This window comes from Tiliqua scincoides, chromosome 6, assembly GCF_035046505.1.
Source record: "Tiliqua scincoides isolate rTilSci1 chromosome 6, rTilSci1.hap2, whole genome shotgun sequence".
NCBI lineage: Eukaryota > Metazoa > Chordata > Lepidosauria > Squamata > Scincidae > Tiliqua > Tiliqua scincoides.
In genome coordinates, this window is record NC_089826.1 from 39,557,964 (window position 1) to 39,581,421 (window position 23,458).

The following is a 23,458-nucleotide window of genomic DNA, read 5'->3' on the forward strand; positions in this document are numbered from 1 at the left end:
ATAAAGTTTGGGAAAAACTTTTCTGACCCTCAGTTTTGTAGGCCTGTTTTTAAGGCAATGAATCAAAATCAAGACCCTGAAAGGAAGAAATGCTTAGAAATGCTTTTTGGGTGAGAATGCAAGAACAGCCCCGCAGGATCAGGCCATAGGCCCATCTAATCCAGCTTCCTGTATAGTGGCCCACCAAATGCCCCAGGGAGCACAAAACACAGCAAGAGACCTGCATCCTGGTGCCCTCCCTTGCATCTGGCATTCTGACTCAACCCATTTCTAAAATCAGGAGGTTGCACATACACATCAAGGCTTGTAACCTGTGATGGATTTTTCCTCCAGAAATTTGTCCAATCCCCTTTTAAAGGCATCTAGGTCAGATGCAGTCACCAGATCAGTGATCTTCAACCTTTCTCACAGCACACTGATAAGGTGCTAAACTTGTCAAGGCACACCATCAGTTTTTTTTACCATTGACAAGGCACACCATGCTGTTGGTAGGGGGCTCCAATTCCCCAATAGCCCTACTAAGAAATGACCCTCCCCAAACTCCCTCTGCACACTGCGCACTGCAGATATCTGCAGCACACCAGTGTGCCATGGCACAGTGGTTGAAAATAGCTGCACCAGAGGGAGAAGTTTCAGAGCGATAGTGAAGTCAGCTACAAACAGCGTGGTGTGTCTCTGGACGTGGCTTTCCGGAACCAAAAGCAGGCTGCAAACCCACATGCTCCCCATTAACATGCCCGGGATCGCACTGATTTTTCCCTTTGTGTGCTCTGGGTTTGGGTAATCATCGGGGCAGAGCCGCGAGCCCCACGTTAGCAAGCACAGAGCAGCGCCTGCCCCTCACAGTCCCTTGGAGAGGGAGGAGAGAACCGCAGAGCTGTTGCGCAACTGAGGGCAGCAGCTACGGCGGGGCAGGCTGAACATGCTCAGCCCTGGCCAGCTCCTGAGCACTGTGCCTGAGCTTCAGCCCCAGCCCTTCCTGCCCAGGGTGTGGGGAAAGGGCAAGATGAAGGCAGGAGGCTTCCGCCTGGGCTGCTGCCTGCCGCCGCCACGACGGAGCATGCTCGGCTCCAGGGCGCATGCCCGTCGCAGGAAGTTTGGAGGAGTCAGCGGTGGGAGGCTCGGCGCCGGCTCTTGCACGCTCGGCTCTTCCTGCTGCTGGGAGCCCGCGCGCGCCGGGGGGCAAGCCCAGGTGAGCAGCCAACGCTCGAGCCCAGGGGCGCCGCCTGGCCCCGGGAGCGCTTCACCTGTGGGGCGCGCCTGTTGCATGGAGCCTGCGGGAGTGGGTGTGGAGGAGCCCCCAGTGGGTCGCTCGGAGGAGGGGGGAGAGGAGGGGCTGCTCCCCAAGGGGCAGCAGCAGCAGCAGAGAGGAAGGGCTGCTGGGGGGAGAGGGGTGCCTACCCTGCAGCTCCTTCAGCCCTCTAGGCTGCTCCTGGGGGTGGGTGCAGCGCCGGAGCTGGCAACGTGTCTGCAGGGCCAGAGTGACCAGATGTCCCCTTTCTCCAGGGCAGGTCCTCTTTCTTCGCCTCATGTCCTGGAAAAGAACTTCAGTGTCCTCCTTTTCCCTGTGAGCAGGCAGCGCACAGCCTTATCAATAAACTAGTTTTAAATTTAATCATAATTAATATAGTGTTTAAATGAACCACATCATATCAATAGATGTGTGTTTTCAGCTTTTATTGTGGCATGTCCTACATTTTTCTTCCGTGTCCTTCATTTTGGTTTGCCTTGTCTTTGTAGTTATGACTTCTGGTCACCATGTGCAGGACACTTGTTTAAACTCCCCCCCCCCCTTTCCACCTCCTTCCCTTCCCTCCTGAGCACAGATAGCTATCTTCTTTCAGTTTTGGCTTGGTGGCTAGAGTCCTCTTATCTGTAGGCTAGGCCTATGCAATCATTCCAGACATGATGCACACCTTACTTGAGGATGGACAGCTGAGATAATACCATGCAGGTTTGTAGCTAGTTGTATCTGAGATGTTCCTTTGTCCTGTGCCAGTGTTCAGAGCTTACACCTGCCTTGGAAACAGGACTTATAAGTTATGTACTAATAGAGTTGTGTGCTATTGTGTGAGGTGTAAGAAAAATTAAGCATGAGGTCTCTTGAACTTGGTGAGTTTTGCCAAGCATCAAAGTGATCACTGGGACCTTTGGGTTTATTTGTAAGAGATCTATCTGTCAAGAATAGCACACAATGCACCTCCCTCCCCATTTGTTGCTGCATGCTATCATAATGGCATGCAGCCTAGTTAATGTTTGTCTGGCAGTCCTTCTTCCTGCTAGTCACATGTATGGAGCTGTGGTCCCTGAATTAAATGTGCTTTTGTGCATTTGTTTTCACATGTATTACTTGATATGTTTCAGAATTTACTTCTGGTGCTGGGGCAAAGCCCTGGTGAGTGTTCAAGTGGTTGCTTGAAAGTTGCCAGTTATGTAACTTCAGGTGCATTGTGGGCCTTTGCAAAGGAGATGTTGCAACACAGCCACAACAGCCTTACTCAATTATTTCTATACATTTGAGAAAACTAATACAGGCAAACTGCCCCTTATTCAGACAGCTAAAATCTGGATTATTCTGAAATACAGAAATTTTTGTCCAAGACTTTAAAAAAAAAAAAAAACTTTCTGTAGTATGAACACTTGAAGGTCTTGTGCTGATTTCCACCTATAGTCCAGGTACAGGCTGTCAGTTCTTTGCTCTGCTCTGTAGTGTGTACCTGTACAGACTGTGTTGAAAAACATAAAAGAGGCCAGCAGACATCCAAATGGGTAACAATGAAAGGAGCAAGACGAAGCATTTCTCAGTATATTTTTGCAGTTTTTCTGAAATCCAAACAAATATGAAGTCCAGACACTTTCCTGTCCCAGGCAGTCTGGATAAGGAATACTCAGTAGGTTTCTCAGTCCCAGGTTTATGGAAAATCAGAGATTCATAGTTAAAGTTGGTTTGCTTCTTTATAAACTGTTGTGATTGAATAATTCAAGCATGCCATGGCATTATCACATTAAAGTATAGGTATACATTGCTGTGACCTCAGGCACCCAAATTCAATTCAGGCATTGGACTACTCTAGTAGACCTAATCCAGTAACTTCTAGCCAGAAAAGATTACTGTGGAATTAGTTTTACAGTAATACCTGCAAGATTTATTGAACTTTCAGGTCTTTTATTGGAATATACTACTCTTGCTAATCTTCCCTAATAGCACTGCTTAGTGCTACATAATCAAGACTGTGACATTAATCAGTCTGAGCAAAGGCATCTTGTTTGGAGCAAAGATAAAATGTCAAGGACTGACTCCTGTTAAATGGAATGGTTACTGTAAATGGACATAAAATGTATATAGCTTGGTTTTTACATTAGTATGGGAGAAAGTAGATCACTCATTCATTCTAGATAACAATGTCCTTGTAAAGGGGACCTTTGGTCCGTTGTCTTGTACTTTCCAATTCCTTTAGGTCAGAGTTCCTCCTTCTGGCCATAAGGCACTTTTGAAAACAATTGCTGGTATTTTCTGTATGTTGGTTACATACCCATTTTCTGATTTCCAACCTGGTTATTTGAACCTCTGAGGTATGTTTCTTATCTTAAATTGTACTCCTGGTAAAGACCAGGGGTGTCCAAACGTTTTGGCAGGTGAGCCACATCATCTCTCTGACACTGTCGGGGGACCAGAAAAAAGTTAATTTACATTTAAAATTTGAATATATTTACATAAATGAATGTTAGAGATGGAACTTATATGAATAAATGAAGGTCTTGCAATAGTTCAGGGCCTATAAAAGGGCCTATAAAAGCAAAGCTGGCCTTTCCTTTGCTGCTGCCACTGCTTCACAGGCATGAAACAGCAAGCAGTGGAGGGAGCCCTTGGCGCACAGCTCACACAAGAGGTTGAACAGTCACCGTCACGCTGAGAGCAGTCATGTCAGGCCAGTGCGGGCTCCAGCAAGTCTCCAGAGGGCTAGAGGCTCACTGGAGACTGGGGGCTCCCCACAGACCAGATTGGACATCCCTGAGGGCTGCAAATGGCTGGGGTTTGGGCACCCTGGTATAGAATTTTGGGGACCGATTAGCAAGATCCATGGCTTTTGATGGCCAACTTCCTTTGCTTGTTACTTTATAAACATAATGAAGCTGTCTTACAGCGAGTCAGGTCCTTGTTTTTTTTGGCCGGCAGCTTCTCCCCATAGTTACCTACCTGCCTACCAGGAACTGAAGCTGTGACCTTCTGCATTGCAAAACTATGTTTTGCCATTGGACTATGGACCCTGTCCCTGAAATAGTCAGCCAAGGATGCAGAAAAGTGTCATGGAGAGAGATTTTGTTATAGAGATCTATGTTCTGTCTATTCTAAAATGCAGAAAAAACCCACATCCACTTTTGGCTTGCAGTATTGCTTTGCAGGAAGCTGTTGGGATGGCCTGCATAGCTAGTTTTGGTTCTTCTCTTTTCTCTGTCATGTACCTTAAACTGAGTTATGCACCTAGACTGCAGGGGCTACTTTATTAAGTCTAGATGTGTCCACAGAAGAAAGTAAAGGGATGAAGAAACTAGAAAGGTGGTTGCAATAAACAGGTAGAACCATGCTATCACACACAGGGCACTTCTGTAAGGGCATGGTGGATTACAGATACCTTCACTGACCATGCACCAAGGTGGATATTGTGGATGGAGTGAGACAATTATTAACTGAGACAATTATTAAGAATGGAGCCCAGTCTGTTCATAAAGCCTTACTCTGTCATGATTTTGATCATGTGAGGGACTTGATGGAGCACTTCTGAGACTAGTGCTTCAATCTAAAGCAGTGTTTCTCAACCAGTGGTAGTAGTACCGCCGGTGGTACTCATGGGACCCACAGACCCCTGCCTGGCAGCAAGACCAGCAGTACAATGCAACAAGCAGTGGTAGGAGGCTTGGTAGAGCTCCAGTGTGCACTTTTAGAGCTTGGTAGAGCTCCAGTGTGCACTTTTCTCATGCTTAAAAAAGCCCTCCTGTCAGCCCTGAGCCTCTTACTGGTGTTTGTCATGTTGCATGTGGCCTCCCAATCCAGAAGTAACTGGTGATGACATCATTGCCAGTTACTTCCAGTGGTACTTCCAATAAATGGATGATGTGAAGTGGTACAGCAGGGGACAAATGTTGAGAAACACTGATCTAAATTATATCCTAAGAAGTTTCTTGTGTTAGCTTATGTTGAATGTGACCTCTAGTTGCTTTCCATCAATAATGCAAAGCTTTGCATATTTTCTCTGGTGGTCAAAACACTTTGCATACATTCTCAGTAATCCTTACAATGACCTTATAGAGTAGGCAAGTCATAGAACCTTCTTATAGGTGTGGGATTGGGGCAGAGAGGCAATGGCTCATCCAAGGTTGCCTGGTAGGTTCATGAGCAGGGTGAAATTTGAACAGGACTTCTGACTCTCAGCTTGAGCTGCAAATCACTGTTGCATGAGTTTAATAAAAACAATAATGAAACACAGAAGAATGTTGCAGCCGTCCTTGGTTTTTTTAATCTTTAAGATTAAATACAGTGAGTAGTAATTTTTTCTCAGACCTTTCAAATACAAATACTTGTTTGCATTCATAAGGATACCTTTATTTGGTAGTGTGATCAAGAGAAGCCTGCTTCACATTTTTATTGGTTGCATTTAGATTTGTTTTGCTTAAGCAGGTTTGTTCTTAAAGCAACTTTCTTAAATATTTTGTTATCTTTGTGCTCTGGTGTATTTTTTTTTCAAATGTCCAATTTTTCATAAACTGCCATGACAGTGCTTCAAGGTATGAAATAAATGACTAGAGTTATGTGTATAAATGCTAAATATCTGAGTTTTTATTGCTAAATTGACATTAAACAGGAAGAAAACCTAGTTTACAGTGTGATATTGAGCATTCAGTGCCATAAATGTCACTCTGTTGAATAATTATAGTTGCCAGCAGGCATCTCAGTATGCAACTCAGAACATAAAATATGACTTTTAATGCAATTTAAAAACAACATGGAAAGCTAAGAAGCAAGTTAACCAGTTTATATGGGTTATCCAAAAAAAGGGGAGAAAGGCCAACAAGAAGAAATACTGTTTTCTGTAGTAGAGTGCATGTGACTTCCTTCTGAAAAAAAATGCTTCTTAAAAAACTAGCTGAAAAACTGTTCTGTTAGGCCTGGATCATTGTTATCAGCTTCTATAATTAGATTTGTGCCTGATTCCAAGTTTGACTGTTTGTTAGGAGATTTTTCAAGTTGAAAAATGCAAAGTCTTGAAATACATGGATTTGGTTTCAGTGGGAAGACTTGTTTGAAGAGCTGAGATACAACACCAGATAAGGGTGAGTGGGTGATGGAACCCACTATGATTCCAGTATCTTCAAATAAATCATTGTAATTTCTCATCAGGTCTTCAATTTGATTTTCATAAACCATTGTTCTGAGAAGAGTCAGTAGTAAATGTTTAATATACATGTTCCTGGCAAAACTCTTATAATTGCATAACTAGTCTGTATAGAAGGCAAAAAATTCAAGACCATTGGGAGAGACATCTGCTGGTTCTGATTCTAGAAAGAATAGAGAATGCTGTTTTTGTATCATAGAGAACTCCTTATTTTTCTGTCAAGGAGACGCAATATACAGAGATTAAATATTGTTTATATACTCATTTATCCAGAGATGGCAGCTTTTAAATTAACATTTTAATTTAAATTTTAAATTCCCATGTATACAACTTATAGCTACAGCCACAATCCTCCCTGCTAACCTTGTCCTGCATTAGCTCAGGAGTGGCCAGCCCATAAATTCAGGGGTTATGAAACAGTACTATACCCAGTTACAAAACCAACAGAAATCTCACTTCTGCTGCTGATACACTACATAGTCCCATCCCTTTGCTCTCCTTAAGTTTTTCTGTGCAGACAAATGATGTACCCGCAGGAAGTTGCCAGTGTCTAACAGTGTTGCTCATTAGCAGCTAATTGACCATGTTATTTTAAAAATTACTAAAGGCCCAGTGAACCTGGCCAGTGCAAGCACCGAGCCCTAGTGCTGGCGCTAGGTGCCGCAAACATGCCATAAAGCACATTTACAGGGCCCACTGAGTAAGGAGTCCTGGCTCTGGCCCACACCAGTCAGGTGCCAAGCCCAGTGCTGGCAGGAAGAGGGCGCACCACCGGCGGGAGTAAGTTCATCCGCCAGGCAGCAGTATGGCCTTTGGGGGGTGGGAGGAGGGCGGAATTATGGAGGGAGAGGAACCAGGGCAGGAGGGGGCAGGATCAGCGGAGCTCTGTTTCTGAACTCAAGAAGGCCCGACACGGAGTCTCTCAAGTCTGCGCCAGCAAAATAGTCAGTGCAGACTTGAGAAGCCCCACTGCAGGTCTTGGGGCATTCCCTGGACAAAAGTCCCTTCCCCTAAGGAGACCTCCAGCTGTTTTCCACCACCCACTGGATACAGCAATAGCTACTTTGGTGCTGCTGCTCCACTGGTCATCAGGAAGCTCAGGATTGGGCTGTTCAAAACTCTTACAAATACTTGTTAAATCAAGACCCTGTTAATGAAGAGGTGCCTGTATTCACCTGACAAGTGCCCCATTAAACTGTTATCAAAGTAATAAGTTAATTTGCTTAACAGCTGCCTGTTACATACTTAATAGTTCAGCCAGCAAGTTCATTTTATTTCTGTTCTTTCTATGGGGAACTCATTATGTGGGTGAGGAGGGCTGAAGCAAGCAAGCAGTGAATCTACTTTCCCATTTGTGCATCTTTATGAAAATATTTTTAATACTTTGAAAGGGTAGAATATATTATGGCTAGGAGGAACAATGACCCCTTTTAACAGGGAACTAATTAATCAATTTTCCCTTGCTAAACTTTGATGATGAATATGTTGGTTTCCAGAAAGTGAAGAATGCCTAAAAAGAAGACTGGTGCTCGCAAGAAGGCTGAGAATCGTAAAGAACGTGAAAAGCAGATAAGAGCTTCACGAGGCACCATAGACTTGGCTAAACATCCCTGCAATGCTTCAATGGTAAACTAATAACATGTGATTATGAAATTTGTGTCATTGCATGCTATATTTGGAATACTGGATAAACACACATTTTAAATTGAAAACATGAGCTTTGAAATGCCTCTTCCTGCCTTCCATCATCAGAAAGTTGGGGGGGGGGGCTGATTGTAGCATTTCAATTTTGAAAATCTCTTTACTGGACTAAAATGAAGAAAGCCAACTCTGTTATCTCCTGTAGCACTGAGATTAGATGAAAATGCAGTCGTTGTTACCACATCTTTTGAAACAGTGAAATAACTTGCCTCACAAAAATGGCAAATTCATTTAAAATGTCTAGTAGACTGGAGATGTGAAGTCATTTTAGAAGTACAGTGAACCTTCCATTTAACAGACCTCGATTAGTGTAATGAACCTCAAATTTCTGAAGAACACAGAGGTCTGTTAAAGCCTACATTACAGAGCTCCCTCAGTAGTACTGGTGGAGCTATGTAAGGTAGTTTGTTTTTTCCTCTCCTTTATTTTCCTTTCCTTTATTAGTAAAGAAACATGCAGAAATATAAAATTCACAAACAAAAAAAAAAGGAAAAGGGAATGAATTATACAGAATATAAATGGAATACACAAGAATTCAGCAGTCTACACATAAATCTGTAAAAGAGGCTTGAGAAATTTATTCCAAAGGAGATTGTACAGTGGGCCCTCCTTATACATGGATTCAACACTCGCAGATTTCACTCAACGTGGGAGTCTCGAGGACCTCCTGGACGTGACTGGAAGGCTTCTGAGATGTGGCCTCCTGTGCCTCGGAAGACTTCCCAAACGCAACTGTAAGACATGACAAGATGCAACTGGTTGTGTCCAGGAGGTCCTTGAGGCCATCCCGGCAGATTCAATTATCTGTGGAAATTGGTATCCACAGAGGGTCCGGGAATTGACCCCCCATAGATACAAAGGGCCAGCTGTATAGCTATACAAGACTACATGTGTGCTTAAGTGATGCTGCAGGTAAATTACAACACCAAAAGTTGGATTCCTTAAGGCAATAGATATTTTGGCATGGCTTGTATTTCTTATACAACAGAAGTGTAACACAATTCCCATCTGCCTCCATGAAACTGTGAATAGTATGTTAGATGGGACATATTGGTGGCATTCTAACTTGTTCAGGGAGAAGTCCTCTTGCAAGTAGGTAATGTAATCTTTTCTTGGTTCAGCTCATGTTTGCAAGTTTGAGAACGCAATTGTTTCATTTCACAGTAGCTGTATTTCTTCCATATACCGAAATATTCATCCACTTGTTTATTAATATTGAATTTCTAATGGGAATACCTATCATTTTTCTAAAATATTTCTGTCTTTACAGGAATGTGACAAATGTCAAAGGTAAATATATATTTGTTCAGTATTTTTGTTAAATCATGCATTTAATAAATATTTTGCTCAGTGGTTTGCTTCACCATCTTGTTTGCTTGTTTTTTGTTCTGGCAGACGACAGAAAAATAGAGCTTTTTGCTACTTTTGTAGCTCTGTTCAAAAAGTGCCCATTTGCGCCCAGTGTGGTAAGTGGACATTTCTTTACTGTGTATTTGCCAATTCACTGTGTCACTACGTTATTTTTATTATGTCTAGAATTGATTTTTGTGGTGTTTGAAAATGCAAACACCATTCCTGTTCTGGTTGTACCCTTTTCTTAGGATTTTGGGTTGTGTCTTTGGCTAACTACCTGGGACATATGAGTGTGTGTAAATACTGCTCCAATAACTTTTTAAAAAGAAATTTCATGGGGGGAGCAGTTTTTACAATACATAAATGATTTGTGAGGGAGAGCGCTTTATTCAAGCATGACTAGGTTCCATCAAAATTCATAGGAAATTAGTTGAGACGAACTTGTCTCATTGATTTCAGTGGTGCTTAGTCATGTCCAGTGATCCCTGTAACTATCATGGGGACTGCACAAAGCCCTAACAGAGCTGTGTGAAGGCAGCTCCAGAACACTCAGAGATGAAGATGTAGCCGAGCTCCAGAGTGCCATGATGGAAGCTGCATGGGGCTCCAGTTTGAGCCATGTGGCCACTCAATATAGATCAGGGGTGTCCAAAGTTTTTGGCAGGAGGGCCACATCTTCTCTCTCTAACACTGTTGGGGGCCAGGGGGAAAAAGAATTAATTTACATTTCAAATTTGAATAAATTTACATACGTTTACATAAATGAATATATTAAAGGTGAACTTATATGAATGAATGAAGGTCTTGCAATAGCTCAAGACCTATAAAAGGCCTTGCACAAAGCAAGGCTGGCCTTTCCTTTGCTGCCGCTACTGCATCACAGATGTGAAACAGCAAGCAAGTGGAGGAAGCCCTCATCCCACAGCTCATGCAAGAGGTCAAACAGTCGCCCTCACACTGAGAGCAGTTGCATTGGGCCAGTGTGGGCTCCAACAAATCTCTGGAGGGTCAGAGGCTCATTTTAGACCAGGGGCTCCCTGAGGGCTGCACTGAGAGGCCTCGAGGGCCGCAAGTGGCCCCAGGGCCGGGGTTTGGGCACCCCTGGTATAGATAGGTCATTTCTAATGCCTTTTGGCTACAACCCAAAGACTGCTTCTTCTCATCAAAACTGTTGTATCCAAACAAATGTATGCAGTTTAATCTACTGGTTTATTATGGTATCATATTTAATCTACTGGTTTATTATGGTTTAATCTACTGGTTCTTTCATCGGTTGTAGTCTGATGTTGATCTCTGCCTGACATGTGTGAATGCTGAAATAGGTGTTTCCAACAATTTTTCTTTATGCAGAAGCATTATTAAATGAGTTGTTTTTAAATGCTTTAGTACAGTATGCTAATAGTGCAATTTTCCTCTGACGCAGGAAAGACAAAATGTATGATGAAATCTTCAGACTGTGTCATAAAACACGCAGGTGTATATAGCACAGGTCTTGCAATGGTGGTACGTATCTCAATAATCACTCAAAGAACATGTGAAGTCTACTGATAGTTACATTACTTGTCTATTTTGTTTTTCATAATTTAAAGGTGATAATGTATAAACATTTTAAACATGTTTGTGTATTGATCTCTGTAACTGATGGCATTGCTGAAATTAACACACAAGTACTTCTCAACATTTGTGTAGCAGCTTCTGAGTGCGCTAAGCATTTCATGTATATTATCCTGATGTAGTCCTTACAAGAAACCTGATGAGCAAGTATTATTATCTCTGTATTGCATGTGGGGAGGATTGAGGCTGTGGCTTGCCTAAGATCACCTAGTGAGATTTGAACTGGGCAGTTGCAGCTCAGTTTCCTTGGCTCACCACATGATATACCAACTTGGATACTTTTAAAGCAATCCAATAGAGGTCAGTCAAGATCCACAATAATGTATTCTGTGTGTTTTTCATTTGATTTCTTTGCAGGGGGCCATATGTGATTTCTGTGAAGCTTGGGTTTGTCATGGCAGGAAATGCCTCAGCACACATGCCTGTATCTGTCCTCTTGCTGATGCTGAGTGTATTGAGTGTGAAAGAGGCGTATGGGATCATGGTGAGTTGCTTACTGGCTTTTTTTCTTCTCTAAAATGTCTCATAACTGTAAGGAAAATGCATTTTAAAATAAGCAAAACTTGCGCATTGTTATAGTGTTTTTTTTTAACCTTTCTGGAGTTTTCCAGAATGCCTGATTACTGGTTAGTAGCATGGTTTGGGGAGACAACTGATCAAACACTCTCTTTCTCTCTCAACACCTTGTAGGAGGCCGAATATTCAGCTGCTCTTTTTGCCATAATTTCCTCTGTGAAGATGATCAGTTTGAGCATCAGGCCAGCTGCCAGATTCTGGAAGCCGAGACCTTTAAATGTAAGCTATTTCCCTAAAGCCCTTCTTGCCAACGCTAAATGAACTTCTAGCTCTTTCTTGGAATACAATTCAAAGGATAAGAACAGTTGAGTGGTCATTTCATAATCACTGAAGGAAGTGGAAGGTAGCCAAACTGGACAGAATCTGAATAGCAACCTTTCCCTCTGTCACAGGCTGTGGTCTTGCAGAGTGGAAAATCCAGGTCAAATCCTGTTACTGGGTATGGGGTGTGATAAGTAAAGCACTTGGGCTAGGTGTTGTGGACTGATAGTTCATCTCTGTGCAAGGCTGCTCCTTATATTCTTTCTCTACTCCTAACTTTGTCCCAGTAACACTGTCCAGTGTTCCCAGCCTCTCCCTTGCACACTTATTCTAGTTGATTCTCACTATTTCTTAGGGGGTAGCATTATGTGGTCTGATGCCACAGTATCTTTGATGTGTGCACTCTGCTCACTGCTATAGCACATGTGTGGTTCCATTGGTACTTAGCAGTGCTGGCAGACAATATAGTCATGATGCTATCCTTAAGTCATTTCTGTCCAATGTTGTATATACACAACTGGGACCAAATGTGTACACTTGTGGGCCGGGCAACACTTGAAATGATCTCATTTTAAAGGGAATTAGTACTGTTTATATATCTATAATAAAGTATAGCATTTTATAGCACTTTCTGTGTACAAAGGAATTCTAATGTATTTTCTTGATTTTGTTCTTATAACAATCCTATAAGGTAAGTATTACCTGTATAACACAACTGGAGAGCTGAGGCTGCAATGGAGTGGCTTGCTTAAGGCCACCTAGTGAGTTGGTAGAAGACGCAAGATGCAAACAGGGAAGATCTTATTCGCAGTCTCTTAGTTATCAACCACACCGGCTCTCACGTACACATTATTACTGGCTGTCAGTCTGATTGCTATACAAAACCTCTGTACTTGGAGACAGTGTGTCGCTGAAAATTAGTTGTTGTTGGGGAACAGCAGCAGGGGGAGGGCAGTTGCCTTCCTGCTCAGCTCGAGGGCTTGTTGTGGTGCTGTTGGTTGGCAGCTGGGGGAAGCAAGGCACTGGACATAGCTGGGTGTTTGTCTGATTCAGCAGGGTTCTCCTGCAGGGTGTCTGCAGGCATGACTTACACTAGTGCCAAATTTCCAATTGGTGTGTCTTCCTGGAGCCTTGGCATATCTCCAGTATTGCCTGTTTATAGACTCTTGTCTTACTAAGTGATAGTTGTAGCCAGGAGGGTTTCCTTAGCTTTTAGAAATGGCAGTATAGGGGAGGAAACATAATGTTGGCCCTCAGCTCTCTAGGGATGACAATAAATTATACGTTGACTTCCTTTGGTGGAGGCTAAGCATTCATTTTCTGTATACCTGGCAGAGGCATCCTCCTAAAAAGCCTGAGGCTGAACTGAATAGTTGACCTTGGTTTTGAAGGCCAAGGGAAAGAGCAAAGCTATGAAATGTCATTACTCAGGCATGCCTTTTATCTTGCCTAATAGGTGTTTCCTGTAATCGACTTGGGCAGCATTCATGTCTCCGTTGTAAGGTAAAAGCAAAAAAAAAACACCCTAAAAACTTTAAGTAGCTATATTATGTTATTTTATAGGTCTCTTTCATTTCTGTGATTCTATATTGAGCAGTGGTGTAGCTAGGCGGGTAGTGGTTTCACTGGGCATCAAGCTTTAGGGGGGCAACAAGCTGAGCTTGACACTAGTGACCAAAATTGTGAAAATCTTGATATGTGTAATACCATCATGTTATATATCATTGGAAAGGTAATTTAATGCAAAATGCAATGAAACAAATTGCATTGGACTATCTGGATTCTACCAAACGTTATGGCCAGTTAACCAGAAAATGAAAACAAAACTGCCTTATGGAACAAAAAGTGGATTTTTTAAACTCAAAACTGACCTATGAGACTGATTGTTCTGAGAGCAATGACACGTATAATGTTATTGACATGTTGCTATGACATGTAATTATGATACATCATGGAACCAATAAGGTATTAATATGAATCTGCTCTTATTTCCATGTATCATAATACAGTTACCCCTGCTAACTGGGCAAAGATGCAAATCTTCAAGTGGTGCTCTTCTTGTATTGAGCAGGGGGAGAATAACCATTCCTCTTCATTCCAGCACAGTGTTACAAACCAGTCAGGGGCATACTTTTTATTTATTTACTTAATTAAAATTGATTTTGTAATGGAGGGGGGCTACAAATCTTTGACCCCAGGTAGCAGGTTCTTTAGCTATGCCACTGGCTGGGGGAGGCAGCAGAGCAACTGGGTGGTGAGCTGTTGGGGGGGAGGCAGGTTTCCCTCCAATGTTCACTTTTTTAAAAGCCCAATGTGATGTCACTTCCAGTTGTGACATCACTTCCGGTGCATCATTTTGAGCTTGGCACCAGGCTACATGATCATTAGCTACACCACTGATATTGTGTTCCCTGTTCTTGTACTTAAAGTCACTGCCTGTTTTTGTCACGTACTCCCCCAAAATACATAAATAAGTCTTCTGATTTTTAGCAAAGAAGCTGTGTCCTGTCCTGTTGATTATTGTAACCTCCTCTGTGTCCTAGACTCTGGCATTTCTTCCCTTCAGTCATTCTAAACCATAGCTGCCAAAACTGCCTGCATGGTTATTGTTCCAGTTATCTTTCTTTTATTCAAAATCCTTGGTGCGGTGGCACAGCTGGAGGGGGGCAGAGCAGCCAGCCTGGCAGGGAGGTGGGCGAGCAGCCCCTCCCTTCGGAGCCATTCCTGGTGGGGAGGGGGCAAGACGGAGCTATAGGCTCCGTTTTGCCCCCCCCGCCGGGAATAGCTCCAGAGGGAGGGGCTGCTCACCCACCTCCCTGCCAGGCTGGCTGCTCCGCCCCCCTCCAGCTATGCCACCGCTTGATGCTATGTCTCTTCCTGGTTTGTTTTGTGTTTTTTCTTGTGCATCAATTCATTTTCATTTTTAAGGCTGAGCTCTTATCTCGTTATAGCATCTTCCTTTTTTGCCAACTTTGTCTGATAAGTGATTTACTTCACTCTTCATTCTGGCAATCAAATATTGGGGGCATGCTCAACCAAATCATGTTCTGACCCAGACTAATTCTGTCCCAGACTAAAGCATTTGGTGTGGCACCTTGCTACCCCAATTTGAAAAGCCAAAAGAAGGAAGCCCCAGGATACATCTGTGGACTGGCAGCTGACAGCTCGCAGACCACACTTTGAGTAGCACTGCTGTAGGTCACAACCACTCTACTGTGTTCACACACTTCCTCTTTGGAAGCCAGTTGGAAGAGGTGGGCAGAAGAGTGACAGATACCGCTGCTGATCTGAGAGATAGAAATGTCTCCTGCTTTCAGCCATGTAAACAGCCAGGTGGAGGTGGTGAACAAGCAGGCAGAGCCCTGCTCCAACTGCTACCTCTTTGTTGAATATAGGACAGTTTTGGTGATATGATTTGACTCTTGGGAAAAGTGGCACACGTTCTTAGTATTTGCTAATCTCTTTGGGTCCAAGGATCAAATGCAATGCCTTGGAGGAAAATGATGCAAGTGAATAGTGAGTATATATTTGTGTTCACACAGATGACCAACACATGCATTCTCTTTTCTGACTTTTTATGGTCTGCAGGCCTGTTTTTGTGATGATCACGCACGGAGCAAGGTTTTCAAGCAAGAAAAGGGAAGAGAGCCTCCCTGCCCTAAGTGTGGGCATGAAACACAGCAGACAAAGGATCTGAGCATGTCAAGTGAGTTGCTGAGAGTTGTATCATTCCTGATCCATCCACAGTGTTTGCAAGAAGAGGCATTGTGGTGCTGCTCTATTAATATGCAGTTATTAAATATTTAGGCAGGAGGTCTGGGCAGGAGGGCAGGAGGTCTGGTCTAGAGGGTAGAGCCTCCATTTGCCTGAAGATTAACATCCACAAGGTCGCCAGTTCGAGGCCACCGGCACCGTGCGACCTTGAAGCAGCTGGCAAGCTGCAGCTGAGCTGTTCCATCTGCTGGGAGGATGGAGGCCAGAATGTTAAACCAGATCGGAGTGTAACATCTTGAATGTGGTGGTTCTTGAAAGAGAGAACCTTCTTTCAATTTGTAAAAATCCCTACGTGGATTTAATAAGCCTGCCTGTGTAAACCGCCTTGAATAAAGTCTTGAATAAAGACCAAGAAAGGCGGTATATAAATACTGTATATATATATTATTATATTTATATCCCACTTTCCAGCCCCAAAACAGACATCTTTCTCTAAGGTGGCCAACAGTGATTAAGTTTAAATAATATTAATAAAGGATGAAAGAGAGGATCAGAAATGAACACAGGCTAATTGAGGTCCATGATGGAATAATATAGTTTTTGCGAGATGTTTAAATGCCATCAGAGAGAGTAAGGCAGGCATCATTTATTTATTTATTTATTTATTTATTTATTTATTTATTTCCTGCTTTTATATCCAATGAAGGACACTCAAGGCGGTTCACAATTAAAAACATATTAAAAGCATAATATATAAGCGCCATGCCCCCTGGTGTCAGCATAAAAGGCCTCCCTAAATAAAAAGCCCCCACTGAAAGGACTCTTAAGAGGGAGCTGTTCTCAGTTCCAGGGGGAGTGAGTTCCACAGATGGGGAGCCACCACCGAGAAGGCCCTCTTTCTTGCTGCTGTCTCCCTCACCTTTGCTAGAGGCGACACAGTCAGAAAGGCCCCCTCTGTTGACTGGTCCCCCCCGGGGAGGACGAGTATGGCAGGGCATCCTATAGTTGTCTCTAACACCAGATTCTTGAGATGCACCAACTGTGTGCAGAGTATCTGAGATCTTTCTGCAGCCTGCTCCTCTGCTCTGTACTGAATGGGATCTTGTCTACACTTCCTCTCCACTTCTAGTACGTAATGTGAGGTGGTAAAGAGAGGTAACTGGCACATGGCATGGTTTCCAAGTGTAATTCAGGATTCTGGTCTTGACATCTGTACCCTAAGAGGCCAGAATATCTGAAGGACTATCCCCCCCCATTCAATCCAGAGATGATCACAGACAGCCCTTTTACATGTCCTTTTCCTAATAGAAGTACATTTGGCTATGCTGTGTGACAGGACATTATTGCTGGTGGTGGTGCCATCTCCTCTCCCAAGAGGAGTTTGTGCTCTCACTACTGCAGTTTTGTGCTGGCTGAAAACCTTTTTTATTTCAGTTAGACTCCCTTCCCCCCTTGATTTCTGGCACTGTTGGGTGTTTTGTCACTGCTGTCTGCGTTTATGCATTTGTATTTTTTTGTTCTTAGTATTTTAAAATTGTAGCAGCCACCTTGAGCACATCCCTAGCAGGAAGGGAAAGCATGGGATATAAACTTTTAAAATAAATACTAAGATTTGTTAGTGCATTCAGATGGTCAAAGTGCTTCACATGTGCCATTTTTTTTCAACAAACTTGTACGGTTAAGTAATCATTCCCATTTTGCAGCTGAAGTTGAGAGGAAGCAGCCTGCCTTTACGGCTACTTAGTGAGTTCACAATAAAAGTGAGATGTGAGCTGTAGTTGGGTCTCTTCACCACTGCGCTATACTAGCTGTGTGGTGGTGAAGATGGTCCTGTCTAGATCAGGAGGGTGGACAGGAGGACTCTAGTTTGTGGTACTTCCCTAACGCCTTCACAGTGGAGTATAGAGACTTCACTAGTTCAGAGCAAATCTGTGAAAGCAATGAATGAGTTTTGGATGTTCAGCAGTTGGATACTTTAGATCAGTGACTGCCAACCTTTAATGGCCCGTGGCAAAAACTGAAATCATTGTGGACCATATGCAACCCCTCACCCCCTGCACATTAAAAATAGTACAATTAAATTTGTAGAGATGTATTAGATTTATTATTTATAGATAAGTTTTGGTTGCCGGCTGAGGCTGCAGGTGCTCTGATTTTTGCCCTCTCTGGTAGTCTGTGGGGGGTGCATCTGCTGAGTGAGCACTGCCCCATTGACTACCAGAGAGAGTGAAGCATGAACGGCCCACAGTCACAGCCAACACTTCAACCCTCTTTGGTGGTCCATGGGGGAATACTTAGTGAGATGCTGGAAGTGATCAAAGGTGATTGGTTTTTTCAGAGGGTCTCATGGACCCCTTGTGAGGGTTTCATGGACCACCTGTGGTCCACAGGTTGGGAACCAGTTCTTTGGATACATTTATAGTTGTAGTCTTATTGTAAGGTTACAAACTGTGATCTGGTTGCTTTTATAATGTATGTTTAGAATACTTGTCTGTGCATGCGTGATGGAAATAGTTGAGCAGTTAACTATTAATTGTCTGCTTTTAATTGTCTGCTTAATACAACCTCCTTGATAAGGAGTGTACCACAAAATGATGTAGACTAGATGCAAAATGAGAAACCACTGTCCTTTCTGCAGCACGCTCTCTGAGGTTTGGCCGACAGACGGGTGGTGAAGAGGCTGATGGAGCTTCCGGCTATGATGCCTACTGGAAGAACCTTTCAACTGGAAAAGATACAGACACAGGTGACCATGATGAAGAATATGAAGAGTATGAAGCTGAAGAGGATGAGGATGACAATGAGGAAGGAGGGAAAGATTCAGAATCGGAGGCTACTGATCTGTTCAGTAACTTGAATTTAGGAAGGACCTATGCTAGTGGCTATGCACATTATGAGGAGGCTGCTGATTAAGGCTGCCATCCTAAGCAAACTTAACAGAAAGTAAGTCCCCTTGACCTTGGTGACACTTAACTTCTGGATAAACATGCTTAGGATTTGGCCATAAGCCATGCTTATGAAGGAACAAGCATGGAGAGGAACTCTGTGTGCACTGTGTGAATGTTGTGTGTGGCACTGAAATAACTCAGCTAGATTTTCTAGTAAAGCTTACTAGGAATAAAAGGGAATGGAGCATTTGCGAGAGATCAAGGATTTGTGTGGCTAAGGATATTGGAAAGCTTGCAGGATGATGTTGATTTGGGTTTGCATTGGTCTAGGTAACTTGAAGGGAGGATCAATTTTAATGCTCCTTTCCCAGCAGCAGTCAAAAGTGTTCAGGAAACTAAGGCAACCATAAGTTCATCAGAAATGAAATTTATTTTTCTTGAATGATTTTAATGATAGTTCTGTTATGTTTCATCCCAAGTTTTGGTGGCAGTTGGCATCTGCTGTTTTTTTAATAGCCGTCTCTTGTGAAAACTATGTGTATGTGTGTTCCTCCATAAATATTGATTCAACTTGAGCACTTGGGGAAATGCTTGCTACGAGCTATTGTACTAGAAATATAAATTGAAATTAAAGTTACTTTGGCATTTTTGTGTAAGCAAAACCGATCAATATATTCCCTTGCAGTGCACTTCTAGAGCATTATCAGTGCCTGCCTTTTTGAACACTGTACATTAATTATAGAGTGCACACAGCCATTTGCAGCGTGACCTAAATAAGCCTTTGATCTTATATTTATCGCCATAAAAAAATTTCATTGCATCTTCCTTACCCAGTAATAAAGTCTATCATTCTCTATTTTATTTTGTCTTTCTCTGTGTTGGAATTGGAGGTCAGTGGATATACCATCAGTTAGAAGGGGGTGGGAGTAAGAGGCACAACCCAACAGAACCATCTCCTTGCAAACCCTTTCTGAAATGAATAGAATACTTAGGAAAATATTGAAAGGAGATCTTGCGTTCAAATAAATGCTGCAAATACACATAAATTTCATTTTGCCTAAGAAGTTATCAATGTAAGCAGATGCCTTTGAGCATATCCAACCAGCATCCTACTCTTAGTGACAGCAGGAAATGTAGGAAGTGCCTGGAAGATTGGGGATGGCACAGGATTTGTACTCGGCTGTTGTTGCGCCCCCCCCTCCATGTGTATCTTGTATTCTAAGTTGATATATTTCACATTTTATGTCTTCATGCCCAAAGAAGCATTTGTGGTCCCTCTTACCCACCTGCCAAACGAGGCAGGTTAAACAGAGAAAATGACTTATTCAAAGTCACTCAGAAAGCTTTGTTAGTGGGGTGAAGCTAGACGGGATGTAGCAGTTTTAATCACACAACTCCTAACATGGATATTTTTCTTCAAAAGTTAGCAGTAGGGAGGGTTATACTGATCAGGGTTGTGGGGTGTGTGTGTGTGGGGGGGGGGGCCAGGGTGTTCCCATGCAGTGAGCCTGATCAAAGTTCTTCCTACCCAAACTGCAGTTTGTTGTGGAGGAGAAACTTGCAAGTGCAATTGACCCATAGGTTCTTGGATCAGGGCTGAAATGCAGGGGGAAATGTTTAAATGATCCATAGCGGGCTAGGTTTTTAAAAAAGGACAAGAAGAGTTTGTTAAGGGAACTCATATGCTCAGAAAACTTCGCTAATTATTTATAGAATGCAATGATATACATGGCAGTTTACAGCAGAAAACAGGCACCTACTCTGATCAGCTCGCAATCTAAAATTGCAGAGATAGGATAGAACATGTGATTATTTCATGGTCATTTACTTAGGCATAGTTACAGTAAGGTAAAAGGAGGAGGGGAACTCTCTCTGTATGCTACCCTGAGCTCCTTGGAGGAAGATGTGGCATAAAAATGTGAAAAATAAAGATGCAGGGAGCTAAGGCCTAATGCGAAAGACTTCACAGAAAAGATGAATTTCAAGAAGACTGTGTCCCTCAAGGGAATGGGGGGGGAGGAGCCTGGCATAGGGGACAACAAGGAAGAAGTGGTAGAGCTTTTCGAAGATCTGTATCAGAGGTGCTGTTAAGTAGTAGAAGTGTACCATCCCCACCTTAGTTGCAGTATAGTGTACCATTAGGCCAGTGGTTCTCAAATGTTTCTGGCTCGCGCCTCCCCTGATCCTTGTAGCCATTGGCCATGGCTCCCCATTACAACACTTCACCTCAGTTACCCCCAAAATGGGGGTGAAGGTGTTATAATTATACACTAGAAGCAAAAAAAACAGCTGCCAGCACTCTGAGGCTGCAATCCTAACCACACTTACCTGAGAGTAAGACCCATTGAACAAAATAGGACTTACTTCTGAGTAGACCAGTTTAGGCTTGTGCCCTGAGTTTGTTAGCAGCACACCAGGAGGGTTTTGGAAAGGGAGAGGGAAGAAGTGATGAATTTGCTGGGGGAGGCGAAGACTTTGTTTTGTGTGCATCTGCTAATTGCAAACTGAGACCTAGAGACTGTTTGGCTGGAATCCTAACAGCACTTTCCTGGGAGTGGGGAGTCCTATTGAACACAATAGGACTTACTTCTGAGTAGACCTAGCTAGGGTTGTGCCTTTTGTCTTACAATAGCAGCCAACAGAGTACCCCCCGTCCCCCAAAGGAGGCAGGAGGAAAAAGGGGATGGCTGAAAAGAAATGGGTATTTTGATGGCTTTGTCTCCAAAAATTGATTAAAAATAGAGTGGCTTTTTTTTCTTTTTTGAAGGGGGAGGAAAAAGAGAAAGGTGAAGATCTTGGGTTAAGCTGACATAGACCCCACGCCTATGTAGGTCTACTCAGAAGTAAGCCCCATTTGAGTCAATGGGGCTTACTTCCAGGAAAGTGTGGAAAGGATTGCAGCCACATACAGCAAGATTGCAACTCACCCCAAAGCAGATGGGGGCTGCTCACACATACACCCAGCATGCAGATGCTACCCCTGTTTCCCCTAGGCAAGATGGAGGGATGCAGGCTGGGGCATTTGGACACCCCCCACTAAGAGCAGGCTGGCTCCCTCCTTCACTGAGCTGCAAACTCTACCCTCCCAGTCTGAAGCCTCTTCTCCTCTCCTCCACCCTTGACCAATCCCAGGATGCCCAGGACGAGGGGCACACTGGGAAATGTAGTCCTTGGGGCGAGGTTGCACATGGCGAGAGCTCCATGATGAGATGCGGCACCTTTGCCTGCCTGTCCAGCTAGCCTTCTCTCCTACCTCCCCCCACCATGTTTCACAGCCCTCCCAGCCTCACGCTGCCACACCCACCTCATTCACAGCTGCAGAAAAGCAGCAAGTCAGCAGAGCAGCCCAGCCGCTCTCCCCAGATGCCTGGCAACACCCCTGAAGGCTAGCCACGCCTCGCCAGGGAGGCGGAACGCACAGATTGAATACCTCAGCATTAGGTGAACAGTGATGTACTGAATAACTTATTATAGGGTGGCCCTACACTGCTCTACTAATTGCATGTGTCTTACAGTCCCTCTCACCTCACCCCCAAAAATGGTAACACAAACTGAAATGGGGAGCTGCTCACATAGTGCAAAAAACAGAAGGTTGCTGTACATGACCTTGTTATTATATGACCCTGTGTCACCCATGTCAAATATCAATAATCAAACCGCTAGATAGCACTGGCTCTCTGCTAGGGTGTATTGTATGTCTGTCATAAATTGAATATGCTGTACAAAGATGCCTCGTGAGTCCATCTGGGTTGAAACTGTCTGCTGCAGCAGTTTCCAAACTGAGTTGCAACCCATCAATGGCTTGTGACCCATTTTTGGTGGGTTTCAACCGTTGCCAGCTGTTGCACCACAGGTATTCTTGGGTGCTATCTGGGTGCCACGAATGATGAAGTAAGTTCATAGTGCTAAAAAGAAAGTTGTGGGCTGGCAACAACATGTTCTGGGGCATTGCTCAGCTGCTGCAAGGCATTCTAGGGTGCTACTCCTACAAGGTCAATGAAGCGAGTCACAGTGCCAAAAACATTAGGAAGCACTGGTCTGCACTGATTCGTGATAACTCTCCAGCGGTTTTTCTCAGTCATACCTGGCTATGCTAGGGATTGAACCTAGGACCTGTCACATGCAAAGCTAGTCCTCTACCACTGAGTGACCGCCCTTCCCCTCAAACAAGGGGAACACACCATACGTATCTAAGAGTCTAACTTGATCTCTGTTGATCAGTAGAAAACATGCTCTCTCTGATCTGCTTCCATTTCGTGATCTCCTTTATTCCAGAAAAATCTCTGAAGAGAATTACTGTATAAATAAATGTGTCCTATGCCCAAATACATGCCCTGCACATGCCCAATCTCGTCTGATCTTGGAAGCTAAGCAGGGTCAGGCCTGGTTGGTACTTGGATGGGAGACCGCCTGGGAATACTGGGTGCTGTAGGCTTATACCATAGTCTTTCGAGACTGAAGGTTGCCAAACATGCCCAAATAATCTCAGATGGGGGTAAACCAAATGTAATGAGCAACTTTGCCATGTTTTGACAGTGCTAAAGGAAACGTTCTGTTTCATAGGTCACAGATGTAAGACTAATTCCTCAGGAAAACTAGAGCAAAGAATGGGGCATCCAAACACATTTTGCTACTTTTTATATACCTTTCCACCTTCAGTCTCTTCCTGTATCTGCATCCCAGTCTTAAAACCATAGTCTTGATCATAATCATGGATTTGTATTGTCTTGATCTGCCTACTGTTCCTGTAGAAGTGGGCAAAAAAACACTTTTGAGAATTCCTCTTGCCAAACTATGGTGCATTCCATGTTTTTTTTTAAATGGTCATATAACAACCACCAGGACAGAAATTGTAGGTTTTATTTATTCATTAAGAAAGGATGCAAGAACTATTAAACATTTTAGTACAAAAGTGCATCTTGGGTTTTTTATTGTTGATTTTGGTTCATGAGACAGGTA

General features: G+C 43.4%; 1 protein-coding gene and 1 pseudogene across 1 annotated transcript; both read left to right on the forward strand.

Moving 5' to 3' along the window:
* Positions 1–1,067: 1,067 nt before the first annotated feature.
* ZNF330 (zinc finger protein 330) lies at positions 1,068–19,355 on the forward strand. Its single transcript, XM_066632362.1, has 10 exons — positions 1,068–1,192; positions 7,889–8,018; positions 9,364–9,383; positions 9,489–9,559; positions 10,870–10,949; positions 11,418–11,544; positions 11,751–11,855; positions 13,354–13,400; positions 15,486–15,603; positions 18,250–19,355. Exons 2-10 carry the CDS (start codon positions 7,899–7,901, stop codon positions 18,522–18,524), a joined length of 963 nt encoding a protein of 320 aa, XP_066488459.1. The 5' UTR covers positions 1,068–1,192; positions 7,889–7,898; the 3' UTR covers positions 18,525–19,355.
* Positions 19,356–22,812: 3,457 nt separating this feature from the next.
* LOC136656599 (5S ribosomal RNA) lies at positions 22,813–22,934 on the forward strand (annotated as a pseudogene).
* The last annotated feature ends 524 nt before the right edge of the window (positions 22,935–23,458 follow it).

Excerpts from the sequence above, each read along its gene's own strand:
- ZNF330 (XM_066632362.1), top strand. The coding sequence starts at position 7,899 with ATGCCTAAAAAGAAGACTGGTGCTCGCAAGAAGGCTGAGAATCGTAAA. Across the intron at positions 10,950-11,417 it reads GCACAGGTCTTGCAATGGTG|GGGGCCATATGTGATTTCTG; the intron begins GTACGTATCTCA and ends ATTTCTTTGCAG. Across the intron at positions 13,401-15,485 it reads ATTCATGTCTCCGTTGTAAG|GCCTGTTTTTGTGATGATCA; the intron begins GTAAAAGCAAAA and ends TATGGTCTGCAG.